This window comes from Metopolophium dirhodum, chromosome 1 (assembly GCF_019925205.1).
Source record: "Metopolophium dirhodum isolate CAU chromosome 1, ASM1992520v1, whole genome shotgun sequence".
Classification (NCBI taxonomy): domain Eukaryota; kingdom Metazoa; phylum Arthropoda; class Insecta; order Hemiptera; family Aphididae; genus Metopolophium; species Metopolophium dirhodum.
In genome coordinates this window covers 66,891,284-66,915,488 of record NC_083560.1, presented here as the reverse complement: position 1 = coordinate 66,915,488, position 24,205 = coordinate 66,891,284, and the positions used below count along the sequence as shown (strand labels likewise).

Genomic DNA, 24,205 nt, shown 5'->3' with positions numbered 1-24,205 from the left:
GGTTACAAGTGGGTCACTGTAATGGATGGTGTTAAATTTGAATTCAATGATATAATATCATTGTATAAGAAAAACGATTCTGAGCGAAAACGGTCAGTCAGCCTATGATTTTACCAAGTTTGATGATATTATTGTGAATAAAGTAATTTATATATAACCTATTTACGTGGAGCCTTGTTTTAAATTTTCAATCCTTAGCCATAAAAGTTAAAAATTTATAAAATTTATAAATTTTTAACCACAAAATAATTAATAAATTATAAATTTGATAAATGTTGTCAAAATTTGAACTTTAAATGCTTATAAAAAAAAATTGTGCCTATGTATTTTTAATATTTTTCAACTGCTATTAGAATGATATATCAGGAGCCTTATATTAAATTTTCACGCTTTTTTACCCAACAAATAAAAATTTATTGATATTTATAGAAAAAAAATCTATAAAAATTGAAAACTGACAATGTCCGTAAACAGCTCAAAAAGAGTTAAAATATTTTGTAAATTTTATGGTGTATAGAAAATGCTAATATAAACATTCAGTCAAAATTTCATGTCCCTACGGTCATTTGTTTTAGAGTTACACCAAAAACCAAAGTCGATTTTATTAAATATAGACTTTGCGTAAAAATTTCCGTTTTTCCTAAATTTTTCTTTTTTTTATCTTGGCGTTTTTGAAAATTATTGGGAATTTTAAATTTTGACCTCCACAATTTTTCACAAAAAAAAAAAACAATGTAAACATTTTCAATTAAACAACATTACCTATACCTATTTACGGTTGTATAGGTATGCTTAATACATTTAATCCATTAGTACCGCATATTCCATGAACTATTGACTTAATCGAACAAAAATAAAATTAAACATATTTTGATATTTTGTAGAGAGAAAAAATTGACATTTTTATGTAGATATAATTCATTATAAGAAACATCACAGATGAAGCCCCTAGATCGGTGGTTGATGACGGTTCTATTAAATTTTGCACTGATCATGTATATATGTCACTTAAATCCTTATTCGTTACCCGGTTACCGTGTCATTTATCCAAGTGTTTGGTGATGTATGTCCAATAGCTGTATCCTGAAAAAAGGTTCGTCGTCGTCGCCGAAGCCACCGAAGCCACCGACGACGCACGTGTTGGCGGAGTGCTCGGGCAAAGAGTGCTCTGCAGAGCGGCAACGAGAGCTTATCGATTGTTTAACCATCGAAGCGATCGCCAGCAAGAACCTCGACGATCAGCTGGCGCTGGACGTGAAGTCGCTGGCCGGCCAGCTGGCCGCGGCCACGGACGAACGGGAGAAGTCGACGGTCATACTGTTCGAAGTGGCAAACCGAATAAACGCGGCCAACTGCGAATACTGTGAGTCTGTGTGGGCGGCCGACACGGCGTCTCGCCAGCTGGCTGAGCAGCGCGACGTCGTCCGCGACGCCCAGACACTAGTGAACAACCTCACTGCCCAGCTGGCCGAGGCAAAGGCATCAATGACGGCATACGTTCATCTAAATCATGACTCGGACGAATTCAGCGTGTACGCCACCGGATACCAGCCAAAGAATAACGAGCATGTCGTCAGTACCGGAAGCGGTGTCGTCGGTGGCGTCGCCCATGTGGCCGTCGTCGATGCCACGGGGAAGCCGTCGGCCCAAGATTTCAAGGCACAGCAGCCGCCGCCTCCGTAGTTATGAAATTTCGCACGTTTGCACAAGGCGATTTTCAAATTAATATTTTTGCCACGTGATTTCGGACGTACGAGTGAAATTACATATGATAGATTATTATTAACTCAGTGTACTAGATACACCGGTGCAGTATAATATTGTTGTAACAATAATTAAAAATATTTATTATTTTAGTAAGTAGGTTAGTAAGTTAAATTAATTAGAATGCGTGAACGTCGGTTTACCCATCATACGCCATCGCCTACAACAATTTATTAAATTGTTTTTTTCTCATTTCTGAAATTTCTGAGATAACTGATTCATAAATATTAATTAACTCTTAGAGTTTAGTTAGCGAACATAAGTAAATATTGTTGTACAAGGGAGGCAAAGGGGCCATTGCCTCCCCGCCTAAGCATTTTTAACTGTATGTATATTAATATCAATATCACCATAACTATTATTAGATTATTAGTAATTCTTATGTTTTGCACCGGGTGGGATTTTATCCTGCGGGCGCCCTTGTTGTTAAATCTATAGGTGCCTAATAATATACGAAAGTTTATAATATATGGTACATATTTTATTTTGTATTAATGACGGGCGTATGAGAAGAACTACATGATGATATGTATTTTGTAAAGTTAAAAAATATCTATATTTAAATATTCTTTACATAATATGATATTACTTCTAAATAAACATAATGAACATTTGAGACTACTAAATGCAAACTGACTAATTTTCAATAATTGTATGATTTTATTACTACCTATCTGAAGACTTTAACTAGAAAATTAATATTTTGAATTATTTTACATCCATCTATTATCTATAATCTATATAATAAGTAAATAATATAATATAATTGCTAATAATTTTTATTGTTATCGATAGTAACTCTCTGCTGTGGTTTAATTATCAAAAATCCCGATTTTATGCCAATAATTAATATTAACACATTTTTTTTCTATAATCTTTTTACTTGTTTAGTTGTCTTTAGTGGATTTCTTTCGACTGATGTTGAAGTAAAATTAGGCGGCATGTACCTAAAATCTTTATAAACATAACATACATAATATAATATTATATTGTATCATAGTAGTACTGTAGTACACCTAAACCATAGTAATAATGTACAACAATGGACGGTTGTACCAATAGGTATAATATAGACGGGTTGGATTTTTTTCGGTTTCTTCAAGAAAACTATTGGCTGACGGATAATAGTTATAGATAAAGTTATGGCCTGACTTCTAACTTTCCTACTTTCTCATTTTCATAAAATATCTGATGAACGACAAGTCGAAGAATCTTTTTTACATAATTTCATCGTGAATATGGTTAATATCAACTTCTTCATAAAATAAAGCATTCACTTTTAAAATTTATGTAGGTGCGTATCAATCAAATTAAAACTTATTTTCTAGTGTTGATAAAATACCTGATAATATAGATGTAAGTACTCAATTCTGCTTCTGCAAAGTTATATTCAGAATCAACTTGTTCTTAAAATTAATCTTATACATTTTTAAAATATATACAAATCAAATACAGTTTCTTCAACTTTTTTCAAATGCCTAAAACTAATAAATTTTTCATGTTTTAATAAAATATCAGTTGTGAATTATAATATTATGGTGATAGCTGATACAAATTTACCATATTGATATTTTTAGTGATAAAATCAAATCATCTTATACAGTGGTAGATAATTAATTAAATAGTCAATCTATAACGTTAAAAGTATAATAAAGAGTAGATTTTTTCCAAACTCAGATTGATGCATAGAATAATATGATATAAGTGTGAATAGATCTGTACATTGAAAAAATTAGATTTTAAAAATATTACCCTTATTCTCAATTATTATACTTTTGATGGGATAGAATGACTCTTCAAATAATTATCATATTATAACATTATTATAATTGATTATCAAGTATCAACGTATAACTTTAAACTATAAAATATAAAAATAGTTAGGAATAATGAATATAATATATGTAATTGTAATATACTATATATTACTACCTCTTTTGAGTTTATTATTAATTAAAGCCAGTGTCTGCCCAATAGTATACCTATTTGTATATAACAATTAACAATATTATGTAGGCTAGAAAATCTAGTTTATACCATACCTTTAATACATGTTGGTTGAACAAACATTTTAAGTATTCGAGTTAACAATATTTTACGTACAATAACTTACGATTTACATTTAGTTTGTAAAAATATCAATATAGACATACGTCTATTATCATTGATTATATTAATTAATCAATGCTATTATGTATTTATTTTTATACTTACCAATATTTTCGAATACATTACCATAATACATTCGAAAATATTGGTTTTATTATTCAATGATAACATTAACATATCAATAAACATTTTAAATACTTACGTGAAATCTTGTTTTATAAGTATTTTTTGAATGTCAATAAAACTTTATTTTATGGGTAAAAAAGCTTGAAAATTTAATACAAGGCTCCTACTATATTGTTACAATGAAATTTGAAAAATATTTAAAATCCTTAGTCACAGTTTTTTTTTTATAAGCATTTAAAGTTCAAATCTTGATAAAATACGGAAAAATCACGAAAATTAGCAAATTATTTTGAGTTGAGAATTCACAAAATATTTTCTTTTTAAATTTAAGATTTGACAATGTAATACAAGATTATTCATAAGTTTGTCTACCTTAATCAAAAAAAGGTAGGTAAGTGGATGACGCTCTGGTGAACAGTAGGTTACAAGTGAGTCACTGTAATGGATGGTGTTAAATTTGAATTCAATGATATAATATCATTGTATAAGAAAAACATATTATTGTAAATAAAGTAATTTATATAATATAACCTATTTACATGGAGCCTTGTTTTAAATTTTCAATCCTTAGCTATAAAAGTTGAACATTTTATACATTTTTAACTACAAAATAATTATTGAATTTTAAATTTGATAAATTTTGACGCTTTTTTACCCAACAAATAACATTTTATTGAGATTTATATAAAAAAAAACTAAAAAAATTAAAAACTGACAATGTCCGTAAACAGCTCAGAAAGTGTCAAATTATTTTCAAAATTTTATCGTGTATAGAAAATGCTAATATAAACATTCGGTGAAATTTTCAAGTATCTACAGTCATACGTTTTTTAATTAAAACAAAATAAGAAAATCGTTACATGAGAAATCGAGTGAATATCCAATGTTGTAAAAATATGAACATAAAAATTTAAAACGCTCATAACAAATTTAATATGATTATTTGTAGAAATTTTTTTTTTGACAACGGTAGACAAACTTATGAGGAATCTTGTATTACATTTTCAAATCTTAGATTTAAAGAGAATAGTTTTTATGAATTCTCAATTCAAAATAATTAGCTAATTTTCGTGATTTTTCCATATTTTGTCAAGATTGAACTTTAAATGCTTATAAAAAAAACTGTGACTAAGGAATTTTAATATTTTTCAATTGTCAATGTAACAATATAGTAGGAGCCTTGTATTAATTTTCAAGTATTTTTACTCAACAAATAAAGTTTTATTGACATTCATAAAAAAAAAACTAATAAAATTGGAAACTGAAAATGTCCCTAAACAGTTCAAAATAAATCCAAATATTTTGAAAATTTTATCATGTATAGAAAATGCAAATATAAACAACCAGTGAAAATTTCATGTATCTACGGTCATTTGTTTTAAAGTTACATCAAAAACCAAAGTCGATTTTATTAAAAATAGACTTTGCGTAAAAATTTCCGTTTTTCCTAAATTTTTCTTTTTTTTATCTTGGCGTTTTTGAAAATTACTGGGAATTTTAAATTTTGACCTCCCCAATGCACCAACAATATTCACTTTCCAATCGAACAAGATACTGAAGTTGAAAATCGAAGCATTATTTCGACTACTTATCGTGTACACTGACACAAAAAAAAATAAAAAATAACAAAAACACATTAATGTAAAATCAATATCGTTCCACTCAGAATCTAAAAATGTCTACAAACAAATTAAAATACATTTTTATGAGCGTTTGAAGTTCATATTTTTACAATATTGGATTTTCACTCGATTTTTCATGTAGCGGTTTTGTTATTTTGTTGTTATTCAAAAACGAAGAACTGTATGAACATTTTACTGAATGTTATACTTTTATTTTCTATACACTAAAAAATTTAAAAAAATATTTTGACTCTTTTGAACTTTTAGTGGACATTGCCAATTTTAAATTTTATTAGTTTTTTTTTCTATAGACTATAAATATCAATAAAATTGTATTTGTTGGGTAAAAAAGCGTGAAAATTTAATGCAAGGTATATATGATATATTATTATAATAGCAGTTGAAAAATATTAAAAATATATAGGCACAAATTTTTTTTATACCGAAGTACTTATTTAAAGTTCAAATTTTGAAAAAATATATCAAATTAAAAATTTCATAATTACTTTGTAGTTAAAAATTTATAAAATGTTCAACTTTTATAGCTAATAAGGATTGAAAATTTAAAACAAGGTTCCACGCAAATATGTTATATATAAATTACTTTATTCATAATAATATCATCAAATATATTTAGTAATATCATAGGCTGACTTATCGTCTTCGCTCAGAATTGTTTTTCATATATTATATCATTGAATTCAAATTTACACCATATATTACAGTGACTCACGTGTAACATACTGTAGGTACATCAGAGCGAAACCCACTTGCCCCCACCTTTTTTAGTTTTTTTTTCTATAAATGTCAATAACATTTTATTCGTTCGGTCAAAAAGCTTGAACATTTAATACAAGGCTCGTAATATATTATTATTTATTACCTTGGCAGTTAAAAATATTAAAAATATATAGTCACAAAGGAAAAACGAGGATTCTCTAGGAAAACTAGTTTTTGATAAAATTGATATATTTTTTTTTGATTTAAATCAAAAAATAATAACCTAGATAGGTACCTTAAATTTACACCAAATATTTATATGAGAATTTAACATACGTAATATTCAAAATATTTTGCATCTTTTTGAGCGGTCTTAGCTATGACAAATATTTGATTTTTTTAAGTTTTTTTAAACTATTGTCGATAAATAATTTTAAAACACCTTAAATTTAATAAACGGATAATCATAATATAGTTGACAGTTGTTAATGAAAATTAAAAAAAAAATTGAGCGTAAATCCAAAATAATATTTTATGTGCGTATGAAGTTAGAATTTCGATAATTTCGCTGAAAAATGTGTAAATTATATTGTATTTAGAAATTCATATTTTGTTATAATTTAAAATAAAGTGGTTTGTGGGTACCGCTCTGCTGTATAGTAGTTGTAATGGATGTGTTATATTTGATTAAAATGATAAAACATTGTATACGAAAAATGATTCCGAGTGGTTAGCGTAGTCCTTATATTATTTTTTTTTTATTCGTTGGTATGGTGATAAACAAAGCGTTAGAAATTGAAATACCATTTTTAGAGGTTTTTTCGTAATTTGTTGGTAGTTTTTCTCGACGCTTTCTAAAACTACTAGGAATTTTCAATTTTGACCTCCCAAAAGTACCAACTAAGTTCACTTTTTAAACAGTAAAGATGCTGATCTCAAAAATCTAAGCATGCTTAGGTACTATCCAAAATGTTGCTGACAGACAGAAAAAAAAACACACATCATTGTAAAACCAATACATTCTTTCACTCTGCTCAGAATCTAATATTATTCGTGGGTACTTGAAAGTTTTAAGTACCTATCTATATTATAATATTTTATACAAACAATGATATTTTCAAATGCAACTTTTTCTGGAAAAAATGATATAAACAACTACTATTTGTCGGATGTCGCAACTCGCAATACACTAATTATTTTATGAGATAAGTTGTATTTTTATAAATTCTTATATTTTTAATACAATAAATAATATATATATATATTATATAGAAATTTTGTTTAAATGTTTTTGAAGAGGTTGTTATGGATATTTTATATAAAATTAGAGGACTCGATTTTCGATAATTCATTTTCAAAATCCATAAAATCATTTTGCATTTTTTGTTTTTTGTTTTCACTTTTTTGATTTGTGAATAATTGGTATAATAAATTAAAATATCAAAAATCTAGTTAACAGATTCAACTCTTCTCTTCAACTTTTATAAGAGGTTTTTTGTTCTAAAACCAGTCAGTCAGCCGTGTTTTTGGAACTAAAAATATAAGTTTTTACTCACAGCCGTGGCTGTCACGGTAATGCAAGGACGGTCGCGGGCATTGTAATATATCGAACATAATTTTAGTGATTTGATTTTATTTCATTTCACGTAAATAATAATATGAACATAATAGGTATATATAAAAATAATGCAACGACGTGCGAAGCGCGGACCGCCGATAGCAGACCGTTTTTGACCTGCCGGCGGCCGGCGAGTCTGGATGTCGGAGCTAGGAAGGAGGACAAACGCTGCCGCTAGAAACGAAAGCAGCACATGACGGCCGTAATTAAATTTTTTTACTGTAAAACATGCCAATTTTGTTCGGGTGACGTATAAGACTCGATTTTCGATATTTGATTTTCAAAATCGATAAAATCGTTTTGCGTTTTCACTCTTTTACTTGTGAATAATTGGTATAAAAAAATTAAAATATCAAAAATTGAGTCTTATACGCCACCCGATATAACTCTCCTCTACAACTTTTAATGAAGGTAATTTGCTCTAAAACCATTGAGTAAGCCGTATTATTGGCATGTTTTTGTTCGGTATTTTCGACCGTGGGCGTCCTCTTAAATACACCAAAACCATAGAAAATTGAAAATATATTATGATTTAAGGAATAAAATTCAAAATTTTTCATTGCATAATGACTTCTATGTTTCAAATTATTTGTATGCATGTATTTAAATACTTTCTTTTTACCAAATACAATTATTAATATTATTAAATGTTGTCATTTTTAAATTTCCTATTACAAAAAAAATATATGAAAAATGTAAGAGTTAATTCACTTAATTATCATACATAATGCTTCAAAAGTATTACAATTAATAAATAATAATTATTAATTAGGTATTAATATATTGATTTTAAATACAATTCATAATATGTTGATATTGAGTTTAATACTAGAATTCATATTACCTATGTATTACCAAAATGCATATATTTTGAATACCTTTTTATAAGCATTTATTACTCCGTTGTACCCATCACCATTGATTTTATAATATATTATTATAGTATTCATAGTATTTATAGTATATTATAAAATCAATGCTATATATTATTGTATATTATTAACTGAGATCCTGGGGATAGAAACATATCAGCTATATGCTAAATAGTTGATAGATTTATATGTTCATCCTAGATCAGTGCTTATTTTTTTTAGACTAAGCGTTTATGGAAAAAGTAAAAATACTTAAATTTTAATACTATTATCAATATTTTGCAAAAGTATATTAAAACATTAATTTACTATACATTTTAATAATTTATCTGTGTGAAATAGTACATGTAATTTTTGTATATACCTAATTTAGAAAAACAATTAATAATTTTGATGAAGAGGGTCTTGACAGTTCAACATTAAATTTAGGGAGCCTCTTAACAAAAAAACTTGAGAAGCACTGTACTAGATTATACTGTAAAATATCTAAATATATATAACTAGCTGGCCCGGTAAACGATCATGTTTGTAATGTTGCATTTCAATTTAAAAACTTCATATACATTTTTCACTATTTATTTTTCTAACATAATTTGTAGTTATTGAAGAAATATATAAACAACATTTTTGACAAAGGTTGGTTGCTCAATAGACAGTCAAATATTAACCAAATATATCATAACGCATTATGTCAAAACAAGAATGATATTCACTTGCAAAAGAAAAAAATGAGCAACTTGCTAAAAACAACAAAACAACAAAAAAAAACTAAACAATTTTTCAAAGTTTGAAGTTTATAAGATAACTATTATTGAATAATATTATAATGTAAATAATATACCTAATCATATAATAAAATATGCAAAATATTTTAAACATGTTTTTAGAGTTTTTTATGAGCACTAGAAAATAATACTCCACTTTACCAGACTACTATAAAAATTAGGAGCAGAATCATAATATTTTTAATTTAATTTAAAGATTTTAAGAAGGATGCAAATATCCAAAGAATAAGTGACTAAATTATACATCATATTTTATAATTGATGTCTACTCGATAAAAATATTGAAAATGATTAAAATGCAAATGTAATGTATAATTACAGGCTCTAATTTATTATGCCAACTCGATTAAAAAAAAACTTATTATGATTCAATATTTTTGTAAATACTAACTTAAATTTAAAAAAAAAATAGCATTTTAATTCTTAAGTTTTAAGACATTTTGCATTTAACAGTATGAATACACAGGCCTTCATAAGACAGGAAGCGCGCTCTGGTGACTATAGAACTGTGGTAATAGTTTCAATCAAGAGTGTATACGTATAGGGGTCCAGAGTGACGACACCTTATCAATACATCTTGGATCATATACTAGTATAATATGATCTGATAGCATGTGGCGACGGTTGAGGCGGGCGATTATAATATTACAGTATAATACGTTATCGAGTGAGGACTGAGGGTACCCATACATTTTTTTTGGAATATCCAAAATACCCAATAATTGCGTTTCAAAGAAACACTCAACAGACGAAGATTACCGATTATCTTGTATCATATATAATGTGTGTGTTTGATGTCTGTACAACTGTAGTTGACAACAGTCTGTTTTACACCTTATTCGGTATTTTAATAATTGAGCTTACTTCGCAAGTTATTTTCCGGTACAAGGCTTAGAAAGTACCACGGGGTTAAATTGTAATTTTTCATTTAAAACCTACCCTATTTATTTTAAGGCTTAAAATATCTTATATCTACATAATATGGTTCATCACTTTTATAATGTAAGTATATAGATTAATTAATATAGATATAAAAAACATAGAGTTAAAAAATATTATACATATCTCGTTTCACTCAGAATCTAATATTTTTTATTAAATTGAATGAAATTTTTTAATAATTAGATTAAAACCATTGGTAAATAATTAGGTACCTACCTAAATTTTATGCAAATACAATTATTGAGATTATTTTATATTTATATAGGTTATGATAGAAGAGGACGATTCTTATAACGTAGATAATGATTTGGCAACAATAATAAGTGATGAATTATAATTATAACCTATTTCATATTATGTTTGTTGATGTTATTTCATTCTGATATAAATTAAAAATAATAAGTAAGGTATTTCTAAGTTTCAACTTCAAATTTAATTTAAACATACATTGAAACATAAGGTAATAAAGAAATTATAAATGTATAGCATATTGTAACTAAAAATAACATAAAAGTCAACAAAAATTTTGAATTTCAAATTCTAGTCGGCAATTTTGAAGAATACACCCCCCTATGATTTTTTTTTGAGATCGTCCCTGACTGGAAAATATCAGCTTTAGATTATAATATGATAGTATGATACAGTGTAGGTGTAAGATGGTTTGTAATAATAAAAAGACACGTTTGGATAATGACACTGCACTTGTATTGTATGATATTATACTTGTAACTAGATGTAATATTATCGGTACAGAGATAGTGTGCGTTCCTGTGTACGGTCTTGTGAAGGCTGAAGTATCGTTGGCCCGTTGAATGATACGCTGTGGATAGATTACGCCGCGGGCGCTTTAGGTGGTCTATCGATCGAGAGTAAATGTCTCCTCTGTATGTAATTTCTAAAAATGAACATGAACAATAAATCATAAATATTATTGATTTTTAAAATTGTACTTTTAATTTAAATATTACCGGTTAGATATGGCTGGGGCTGGGGCTCGTTCTGGCATCTGAAAAAAAGTATGGTTATAGTATATATATATATGATTAAATAAATATTGATTTTATGCTTTTATTATATTTTTATATGATAAAAAAACTTACAATATTGTTTAAAGACACAGGTAAAGTTGATTTTTTCTCATCCAATGTATGTTTTCCAAACCCATAAATGGGAAATATATATGCAAAAGGTCTAGTTACAAAAAAAAAAAAAAAATGAATACTAAATTAAATATCAGAAATAAAGATATAATAAAATAAATATGTAGGTAAGTTAAGTTTACTTACATATTCATTTTATTTAGTTATCTTGTAAATCAAGTTGGATATACATTGATAATATTAAATACCAAACTTCTTCAAATTTAATATTATATTACACATCTTGTATAATATAATAAGAGCATGATATATCGCGGATATTGGATATAATATCCAATCTTTGTCTTTTGACATCGGTTATTAAATTATGTGTTTAATCAGAAACAACAATCAATAATTAATTGTGAAATAACATTAAGCATTTTATCAAAATAATCAATACCTAGTTATAGTACAATAATGTATGAGTTTATTACCATCCAATATGATAGAATAGCAGATTATAATATTATAGTATAGTATATTATATATTTTTGTTTAATTTAAAATCTGATCTAAAAGCTGTATAATATGTATATAATTATCAACTGTTATAGATTGTATAGACAGTTGACAGTATCATTGTGTAATTTATAAGAATTATAATAATATGAGGGAATATAACTAAGCAATTAAGTAATTAAAATATATGTAGCCAGCGGAGCAATAATATGTAATATGTTAGGAAGTGTAGGTAATATGTGTTTGGTACATACACCATACAAAATTAATAAATAAAATCAAACATTGTTGTAACAATAGTTGTGACAGGGTATGTACGTACACTGTACCAATACTATGACCCTACGTGTTAAAATAAAACTATTAGTTATTTGTTATTTGTTAATACTATTGTATAATAATATAGTGTATTGGCATACTGTACATTTTAATAGTTCTTCATTTAATAATTCTGTTTGAAAAATATAAAGGTGACTAACTAAGTGAGTATTATTATTTAATAAGATGTGAATTAAACAATAATATCAATTAAAATTTAAAAATGATAATATTATGTCAATAAATATAGCTGAAATATGTTTCCTTCCCACGGACTTGGAAGACTGAAGAGATATGTATCATAGGTCCAATAGGCAATATTATAGTAATATTTATTATATATTATTATTGTTATTATCATCACCATCATCATTATCAGTGCATGATTTGTATTATAATCTTGTATATTAATATTGTCCGTCACGCCGTCATGTCACTCTATTGAGCAGAAGATTACTCTCGGCATTTATTTATTGCCAACTGATACCCACACGCACTCGATGGGAATTCATTTCAATGATACATAACATTATCACACAATTACAATTTTAAATCATTGTATTTTAGTGTACAATATGCATAGGTATATAAATGTGCACAGATTTGGTCGCAGAGCATTCGTGGCTGACAAAATTCGCAATTATGGTATGTAAATGCTCATACTAATGCCTTAAAAACTGTTATTATAACCTAAACCAAGGCCGTGCCTATGGGGTTATGGGTTCAACCCCCTCCCCCCTAAGAAATTTTATCGGATTACGCAAATTTAAAAATTTAGGTTTTCCCTTTGATTAATGGGTAGTTGCAACTTGCAAGAAGAATAGTGCGGAGATATATGCAACCATAAAATGATTCAATAATCGATGATTTCTGAAATGGAATGAAATCAACCTTTTGTGAGCAATTAATATAGTAATAGTAATAATAATGTTATTTTATAACAACCTACTCTTTTTGTAATACCATTTAGGTTTCTAATATCCCTATATATTACCTTATATCCCCAATGTTTCCGTGCGTTAGTTACCAATACTATGTTATGAATTACGATTATTAATATTAAGATATTTATTTATTGTCTATTTTTACTTTACGCCTGTACAGATAATAAATATTAAGTTTAATACAATGACATTATAGTTTATTATATTGTATTAAAATGCTTTTAGAAACCGGAAAACCGGGAATTTAGACGCTCGCATAGTGAAGGTTCCAAACTTGTTTAAAAATTATTTATTCATATTTTTTGTTATCTTTTTAATAATATTATATTTTATGTAATTCTATTATACGTCTATGGTTTTTCTACCTCGTATTAATAACTAATTGATAAAAATGAATAATTAATTTAAGATAGTATGAAAATATAATAATTTAATTTGAAAACTATACTGAAATAATATATAATATCAACAATATTGATACTATTTGGTCAGGGATTATTTTAGGGTGTAATACGGAATTATAAAATGTGTAGTAACTATAAATGGCTGACATTATGTCAGTTAATTGAAATGTGTGAATTTTTTTAGAGCAGATCAAAGTGATGAAATAATTTATTTTTTAAATTTACAATGAACTAAACTAATTGTAGGTATATAGAGTTATTTTCTAGTATACAATATAATTATAATTTTAATTGTGTATTAAATTAAAAGATAAAATTTTTAAGACGGACATTTTGGTTTTAATAAAAGATTAAAATGAATAAAGAAATTCATTCGAATTTACTGACGTAGTTATTAAATTAAGTGTGATTAGGAAAATAATAATTTGAAACTATGTTTTGTTGTTGTGGTATTTTTTAATTGTGTGACAATTTTAGATTTTAGAATAAGTATAACATCAAAGAAATTATTTTTATATTTTACATCTTGTATTATCTTAAAACTTCTTACAATTATTTCTCCTTGATTAAGTTTAAAGTACTTTAAACTTGATAATATTGGTATTTAAAAATTTTAATAACTAACTATTAATAGTAGAAAATAATAGTGAAATAAAATATCGTGAAAATAAGGAAAGCTTAAAATCTATTTTAACTTTTTTTTATACGAACAGAATATATCTTCTATTATATACCAGGGGGACATTGCGTACGATTTCAAAGTCAATCCCTCATTGTTAGAATATTATGTATTATACATTAGTAACCACTAATCCCACTAATTCCACTAACCCCACCGAGGGGTAAACCACTATTAAAAAATGTGTACACCAAATTTCAGATTTCCAAAGACTACCAGAGATTTCCTAAGATTACCAAAGATTTCCTAAGATTACCAGAGATTTCCAAAGATTACCAAAGATTACTAGAGATTTCCAAAGATTACCAACAATTACTAGAGATTACCTACGATTTCCAAATATTTCCAAAGATTACCACCATAATAAAAAGTATAAATTTACATTTCAGACCTACATGCATGATATAATATAACATGTTACAGTTAGATTAGGTTAGACTTATATTATAGGCATTGTGTAATGCCAGGAAATATTTTTTATTCAATTTATAGCGAATTATTATCACCTATATAGTATTGATGGAAAAAATAAATTATAATTTTGTTATAACCTACTTGGTACATATTTAATTATATTTCATACAATCATAATCTGAATATTTTAAAACAATAATAATTAGTTTTATTAGGTAGGTATGGTATTATGTATTGGGGCTACCTTTAATTTTAAAATATACTTGTCAGAATACTATTATTATTATGGCTGTACAGCTATTATATACCTAGCATAATATACCAGTTCTACATATTCATGTTCAGGCTATTTACTTATGGAGGATTATTAAGATTATAGTCAGTATCATGGTATCTAGGTATTATTATAATACAATAAACATTGTTAATACCTACCCAGGTACTTATCTATTATTTATAAGGTTTATTTTTGCATAGGTAGGTAAGTTGAAATAAGTAGGTATATAACATTGCTACTTACTTGCTTGATTTGTTATCTTGGTAAAATATTATTCTAACTCTGATATATTCTGTATCGTCTTTTCCTGGGGGAAGGGCCATTTTTTTACAAAATTCACTGACTTCATCTGGTGATATATCAAATTTTGCAGTCGGATAGCTCTCTATGAGTTTCTTAACATCCATAATTTGAGATTGCCATTTTATTTTGCCATCTTCTCCATTTAATCCTACCCTGAACATGGTAGATGATAAGGATAACACTTATTTCAACTGAAAATGAGTAAAACAAAAACGTATGAGTCATGACATTAATCATTTTTTTGTATACAATGATATAAGGTATATCATTTAATTCAAATTTAACACCATACATTACAGTGACCCACTATTGTAACCTACTGTTCAACAGAGGACACTCTTTCCCAGCTTTTTATTATTATAATTAATTAAAATATATATGTTTTAGAATCTCTATTAAAAGTCAAGTTTTATATTTATAAGGTGGGCCAGGTAGTTCAGTGGGTTTGAAGCCGGTACCCAACTTACCTACAACCTTGTTTTCACCGGAACTCAATTTACCGCTTTCCAAATGTAGACAAATTTACCTTGCCCCGTTATATCATAAGTTACGACAACGCCGAAAAAGCGATTACGTATACACCACGAGTTATTCATACGCAGAACAGAAATATACACAAATAAAAAACTTGGGACTATCGGTAATATACTATTTGTGTGAATGCAAATTTACTCTAGTACTCTAGTAATAACCATAGGCACAACAAGGAAAATTTATGGGGGGGGGGCTAAAATTGTTTCAGTTGTACAAATCCTAGTAATGAATATTTTATAGTTAAAAAGTTTGAAAAACTGGGCGGCTACAACCCCCCCCCCCCCCCTTCCCCAATTACGCCGATGATAATAGCCCACAGACTGCTCAATAACATTTTTGGAGAAAATAATGGTATTCCATGTATGCCACAAACTGTTTCTATTTTTCTAAAGGTGGGCGTTTGTACTGACTGCTTTTGACATTTATTTAGGTGAAACGTGTCTGAAATATTTTAGCCTTTTCAACGTAAGCTAACAGCGAGCAATGTGCTCGACATAAACATACTAGATGTCACTAAGGAAAATCATAACTAAGTTCAGTTGAGGTCACACACTGGTGTATAATGTATATTATATTATAAATTACCAACGTATTTTTATGGAATAAATGATGCTGCATGGATGCCAAGCGGCGTGCAAACAATTCATGTGTGTCACAATAAAAAAAATATGGTAAGGTTAGTCCTATGCTTTAATTAATGTAAGAATGATAGTCTAGAGCGCATTCTGGTTAATTCGATAAATTCAGACCATATTGTTTCGCTTTGGCTGGTCATTTCTTTCTCTAATGTTCAAGAACAATACATTTGAATCAGTCCATTCCATTTAATCTGTGGTAGAGATATTGATACGGTGCCAATAAACATTTTTTTACTTTAATTCACAGACTTATACCTATAAATGTCCATGACAAATTAAATAGGTGTGCCCAAAGGCGGATTTACGGGGGGGGGGGGGGGGGGGAAGGTCCAGGGGGGTCAACTAAGAATAAAGTAAATAATATTAAAATATTATGGTTACCTATCGAATGATTAAATTGTTTCAACAGCGCCTCTTACGATTTGACTTGTGTTGTTACGGCTGATAGCTGACGATGATTGACTGTGCTTCCCGATATTACGAAAATATGACTAAGGATATTATGAGCGCCGAGATTGTGACGTATCAATACGGCTATACTCGATCGAAAACGAAACCTGTACGGCCTAGCGCAGATACGAAGAATGGAAATGAAAACGAAGGTCACAGATGGACACTACAGAGTTTAGACTGCGCGAAACTGCGGATGCACGTTTTATTACGTAGCGCAGCGCCGGGTCGATTTTACGCAAACGTATAACGATCGGAATTACGCCCTCAAACCCACGCACACAAACACAAACACAAACACAAAAAAACAGGCCTCGTTATCGCGGCGTCAAAATTAATGTTATTGGAAGAAAAAATGACTACTACTGATAATGTTATTTAACTGGTGAAAAAAATTGGTAGTGGCGATCATTAGGACCACGGTCTTTGTCTTCTTATTATCTTCCAAGACCGTGGCTTCGCCAATCCCCTAACAATAAAATGTATCACCAGCATACCCGCGTTTCAAGTCCGGAATTGATATGGTATGATTTTTAATTTACAATAATTTTTCATAAAAACATTGTGTCATATCACTCATATCATAATAATATTATACCTTATAGCATTTATGGATGTATTATAAATTATTATTATTTTACTGCCCAAGTCATACTCCTTCGTGCAGATTGCGAAGGTGGCCAGCCTGCTGGTGCGGCGGCGCTGCATGAAATCTACTTATGATAATATGCTACCCTCCGATAGTTTTGATATAAAAACGATTTTATCTGAAGTTCGATATTAATAATATAGGCGCAACCAAGGTGGATTTATAAATCCACCTTGGGCGCAACCTATCGATGATATTGTGAACAGGAACCAACAATGGTCAATGAGCTCCAAATGCTCCAATACTTCATTTTTATCTCCAAGAGACTTTTTTATTCTTTTAGATTTTTGTAAACATAAGTTTAAAACACCATATATCACTTCGTCCATTAGTTACCAGTACATAGTACTTTATAGTACAAACTTAAAATAAATTATAATTTAAAATATCCTAGGCTGACAAACCGTCTACACTCAGAAACGTTTTTCGTGTACAACTATATTATATCATTGAATTCAAGTTTAACCCCATCAAGTGACCCACTTGTAACCTACTGTACAGCAGAGCGTCATCCAGTCCCCCGATTTTTATAAATATGCACGTTTACATACAATTACAGGTATACCTATTAGAATGTACCTATAGATGTACCATGCATTACCTACCTATCTGATTATCTTTCAGTATAATAAATGGTAGCAATTATTATATAGCCAGTAAGTATATACGTACAATCAACTTTAAATCAACTAATTGTTGGTAGAATTATGGTACCTACCTATTATTTATTTTGCTTGCCTAGCTACTAATTCAATAAAAGTGATACCTAATAATTATTTAGAGGACGTCGCACACATATGTGTTTTCTCCGTCTTACTAACGCATAAAATGGTTGCTCTTATTCAATATTTTAGTTTATAAGTGAGACATGATAGTACCTATATATATGAAATATTTATATTTAAAACTACTCATAAGTCGCTTAAATGTATAGGTAGGTAACATTATGAATATTAGAAGTAAGAATGTAAATTAGGAAATTATATGAAAACACTTCATATAGATAGGTACCCAAACACCTATTTATATTTTTATTATATTTAGTTCTTTAAATACATATAATGTATACAATATATAAGGTTTTATTAAAAAAATTGTATAAAACAGAAAAATATGATTTGTATATTATAACTATATTATATAGTTTAATATCAACGTAAAATACGTATTTAAAATAGTCACATACCCAAAGGGTATAACATAATTTAAATAGCACTGGTATAAAATAGTATTACAGTGTACTATTATGAATAATTATGATACAGAGAAAAAAGGCCCTACCCGGCGGGGATTCGAACCCCAGTTTCCTGCGTGACCACTATATTATACCGAGGGGCGAGGACTATGATGATATCTTTTTACTATATTTTTATATTTTGTAACATTATTATATTGGTTACCAACATTTTTGGTGTAATAGGTTAGGTAATTTACTTAGTAGTTCTACTTCTCTATCACTTGTTGTTATACATATTTTTAGATATTTACATAAATTTATAGTTGTATGACCTCGAGTTGTTATGCAGCTCAACATGGTTGAAAAATTTAGAATTATCCAGTACAGAATTCGTAGAAAAAAATTTATTTTGCATACACATCTCCCAGCGATTAAGAATATTCAGCCTATATTTCATATTTAATAATATATTATTATTGTATTATTTATTCATAAAAAAGCCATATTTGTTAATTTCTCAGATTAAAAATATTTCGTCACACGAAAAAAAAATTGTTATAAATTTAAAAAAGAAAAGTGATAAAAATTGTTCGATAACTTTTTTGTAATTAAATTTTAAATTGTTTAATATGTTCAGTTGTTTCAAGCATGACAGAATTTACAAAAGAAAAAAGTGCAAAAAATATTTTCAAGTTCAGCATATAATAACGGTCAACGTTATAATATTGACATTGGCCATTTAATTACACTGTAATGTCGAATCTTAAGCACATATTGAACGAGTACTACAACGTCCTCTTAAGGGTACCAAAATATACTTATTTAAATATATTTAATTTTTTATCGCATTTATCTGTGTTAGGTTAGGTTAGGAGTATGTTTAGTAATGTTAACAGTTTAATAGTTAGGGTGCAGGACTAATATATTAAGGAAATCTAGATACAGATGTTTTTAATTTTTTTGTAAAAATAAGAAAATATATATTATTAAATTGAAGTTTAGAGGTAAGCATAAAATATAAGTTAATAGTTAACTATCAAGTATTACCATAACTATAACAGTAGCTACTTAATATTTATAATATTTATAAGTTAATACGCAAGTATACGCAAAAAAATTATATTAGGTTAAACACCCAAGAGTATGTAGAATATTATAGAATAGTTTTGTAACAGTAATAATTAGTAATTTATTAGTGAAACCTTTTTAAGTTCTAATAATAACAATTAACCATAATAAATAAAACATCGTTGTATCAACTACATCATAAAAAACATAATAATAATATTATTAATACACTTACCTTCTGCAAAAATGTCCATACTTTAGGTTTCAAAAAGAAAAATTATAACTTAAGTACATGCACACCGCACAAATCGCTAAACGTGAAAGACAGAATAATGCGTGGTATGGCCTTGTTGATCGATATTCCTGTTCCCTAATCGTAATTTTATTGGCTTGATAAGATATAAAAGTTTCTCATAATATGAAATATTGTTCAATTAGGTAATCAGTTTTAATAATTTGATATCAAATAATACAATAAACGTACTTTTAAAAATAGGTTTTGGCAAGCTATTTTACAATACAGACCACTGTGCGGCGCCGCCAACTGCCAAGTCGCCTTGAATTAAAACTGCACATGCGTGGCCAGGTAAGTAGACAAACAATACATGCAGTTGGCCATGGAATAAATAATAGTAAATTTTTTTCTGTTAAATATAGTGAAAATATTTTTTTTTACATCTAAACTTGATTTCATGTTTAATATATAAAAAAGGTCAGAAAACCGCATCGTAGTCGTATGTTGAAAAATGTCTCAAGTATTGTAGCAAACCGCTAAAACGTAATATTATTTAAAAGGTAATATTATCTAAAACATTGTTATTTTAGTTTATACCTATGTAAAAAACCGTTTTTAGATTCTGAGCAGAACGATGAATGTATTGATTTTATAATGATGTGTGTGTTTTTCTTTTTATTCCTTTTTTTTGTGTCTGTGTACACGATAAATAGTCGAAATAATGATTCGATTTTCTACTTCGGTAATTTTTCGATGAGAAAGTGAATGTTGGTGCATTGGGGAGGTCATAATTTAAAATTCCCGATAGTTTTCAAAAGCGCTGGGAAAAACAACATAAAAATTGAGGAAAAAAGGGAATTTTTACGCAAAATCGGTTTTTCACAAAATCGATTTTGGTTTATCAATAAAATTGTATTTGTTGGGTAAAAAAGCGTGAAAATTTAATTCAAGGCTCCTAATATACTGTTACAATAGCAGTTGAAAAATATTAAAAATACATAGGCACAATTTTTTTTATAAGTATTCAAAGTTTGAATTTTGACAACATTCATCAAATTTAAAATTTAATAATTATTTTGTAGTAAAAAATGTATAAAATGTTCAACTTTTATAGCTAAGGATTGAAAATTTAAAACAAGGTTCCACGTAAATAGGTAAATATATAAATTACTTTATTCACAATAATATCATCAAATTTACTTAGTAATATCCTAAACTGACTGACTGTTTAAGCTCAGAATTGTTTTTCTTATAAAATTATATTATATCTATGAATTCAAATTTAACACCATCCATTACAGTTACCTACTTGTAACCTACTGCATAGCAGAGTGACATTCACTTTTTTTATAATAGAATATACAATCTATATAAGATATTTTAACTATTTAAATCGTTTGTGATAGCTCCTTATCTAGTAATTATTTGAACAATATACGAAAGATCAGAACATGTAAACTATGGAAAACTATATTGTATAACTAAGTGCGGAGGTCTATTAAAAAGTTTTAATTTTGGTCATTCAAAAAGTGTAGCTATGTTATTCAATACATTTATAGACTCTACAAAGATTCCATAATAAGCATGGTTAAATTTCTCTCATTTTCGATAATACAAAAATATTGTAGAACTGAGGTATTAGCATTATAATATAAACCAAAATTATGATCATATAGGGCCGGGGTGCCCAAACTTTTTTTGATTAAGATCTACTGAGCCACTGAGGTATAGTTTTTCTTTTAGCATCAATTTATGTAAAAAAATATTTTATATTAATAATATACATACTTAGGTGTATAAATAACAAAATAAGTATAAGGTTAGGTATCTAAAATAAGTGTTTCACATTACATTTCTTAATAATTTTATAATGTATTAACATATTACACTGTTGATGTAGAAGCGTGTCGTTGCATATCGTGGCCAGTTAATTATAATCTCGGAATAGTTGCTATAACTACCAAACGAAGACGCTGCGCTAAAGTCTAAATAATTATCATCAATAGGTACCTATTCAGCTTTTATTACTTTCATGTGAGAAAATGCCACTTCACACTAACAGATTAATCTGAAATATATGTATTTAAAAACTGTATCAAAAGCAAAGACTGGTAGTTAAACAGCTAGAAATGGATGTTAGTAGAATATCATAAATTATCCATATTTAAACCATTATTAGATAATGTTATTAATGGTTTAAAAGCACGTTTTTCACAAAAAACACTAGAGTGCTTTAATCTTTCATATATACTTCCCAACTGGCAACTAGTTTATAAATGAAAATACAACTTCATAATCATTAAATAAATCAGAAATTATCATAAAAGCATTAGCAGACGATTTTCAAGCACTTCTTACAAATGAGAAAGACATGGTATTTACTTTATCACGCTCATAGTTAGATTATGGAAACAAAAAACTTGAAAACATTTCGGTAAATTCCATCTGTGTTACAGAAATACTTGCAAAATGTGACAAAGAAATATTTCCGTTAATCAATCGCCTTTTGACCATTTTGATAACTCTTCCTTTGAGCATAATGCAAGTGCTGAGAGAACGTTTTCAACACTACGAAGACTCAAAACATAGCTGAGGTCAACAATGTCAGAGACCAGATTAACTGGACTTGCTCTTTTAAATATTCACCGTGATATTGACTTAGACGTGAATAAAGTCATTGACATGTTTTCAAAAACCAATAAAAATTAGATTTTGCTCTATAATTTTTATTTCATATTTAATATTTTTTAATTGTTCTTAAATAAAGAGTTTTCTTTTCGATGTACCTACCTATGTTTTTTAAATTTGTAGTTAAAAGTTTATTCCTTTACAGTGTTAAGAAATATTTATATGGTAATTATGGTACCTAATAATTATAATATAATAGAATTATTAAATTTTATATATTATATTATGTCCAAAATATAAAATGGCCCCTCTAATAATTAATCTGGATCCGCGCCTGCAATGAAGTGGCACAACCATGTATTATAATTACCTTGATTAGAGATATCATACATGGCGTATCTACTAGTATAGAGAGTCGGCTATCTAGTTGTTTTATATACCTATATATTATTATGTTATATATATACAAATATTGTAATTTCCGTGGCATTGTTCATGTATACAAAATTACAAACGCATGTTGGCCATACTGCATAGTAGAAAAGAACGCCGCCATTTCTTTATCATTTTACAGGCTAGCGTCCACCGAGCGTCAGTGCATCGTATATCGACCGGCAACCACCGTACGCATTCTTGGCAGCGCATTAAAAATTCTTAAATTCTTAATTCTTGTCACTGAGAACCGATCCACAGACTGAAGTACGTATTTCGGCTATCGTCGACTGCGGTCGGCACAACAGAATTTTGCAAAAAAACGGATTTTCGTTCTGCGTCGTAGCTTTTACTATGAGAGACAGATTGCCAGTAAGCATAAACATTACATAATACAGTTCGCTTGTCCTATTATTACTATTATTATTATTGTTATTATTATCATTATTATTAATATTTCGTATATTTGTCCGACTCAGAACGGTTTTCGTTCTCCGTTTGCTCCGACAGCTATTCTATTTCGGTGGATTCCGGGACTATACATTGTTTACTGATTACTCGATCTATGCATATAGTCTGTGATACAGCTCAGCGCCTCGGCATAGAGAGGTAGTTGTGTCGTCAAAGTTAATTAAACTTAAAAAAAACCTATCACCATATTCACAATATGTCTAACATTCATAGTGATACCTACTTAAAATTGTCTTAAACTCGCTCCCAATGTAAAGCTCTAAGTAAACTATAGTTTATCTATAGATAACTCTCGCTATTTAAATACTACTGAAAATTCTCTAAAATCTCAACCCAAAAAATTTTGCTCTTCCATAAAATACCTCAACTTATCACTTAGCATGATATGTCCAATAGACCATAATATCCAATAGAGCATATGGTCA

At 28.2% G+C, this 24,205-nt stretch overlaps 1 protein-coding gene across 1 annotated transcript; it reads right to left on the bottom strand.

The window, feature by feature from the left end:
* Positions 1-11,123: 11,123 nt before the first annotated feature.
* On the bottom strand, positions 11,124-17,439 carry LOC132935620 (uncharacterized). Its single transcript, XM_061002219.1, has 5 exons — positions 17,052-17,439; positions 15,439-15,689; positions 11,659-11,749; positions 11,527-11,564; positions 11,124-11,453 (listed from the first exon to the last, which is right to left on the bottom strand). Exons 2-5 carry the CDS (start codon positions 15,657-15,659, stop codon positions 11,390-11,392), a joined length of 414 nt encoding a protein of 137 aa, XP_060858202.1. The 5' UTR covers positions 15,660-15,689; positions 17,052-17,439; the 3' UTR covers positions 11,124-11,389.
* Between the last annotated feature and the right edge of the window lie 6,766 nt (positions 17,440-24,205).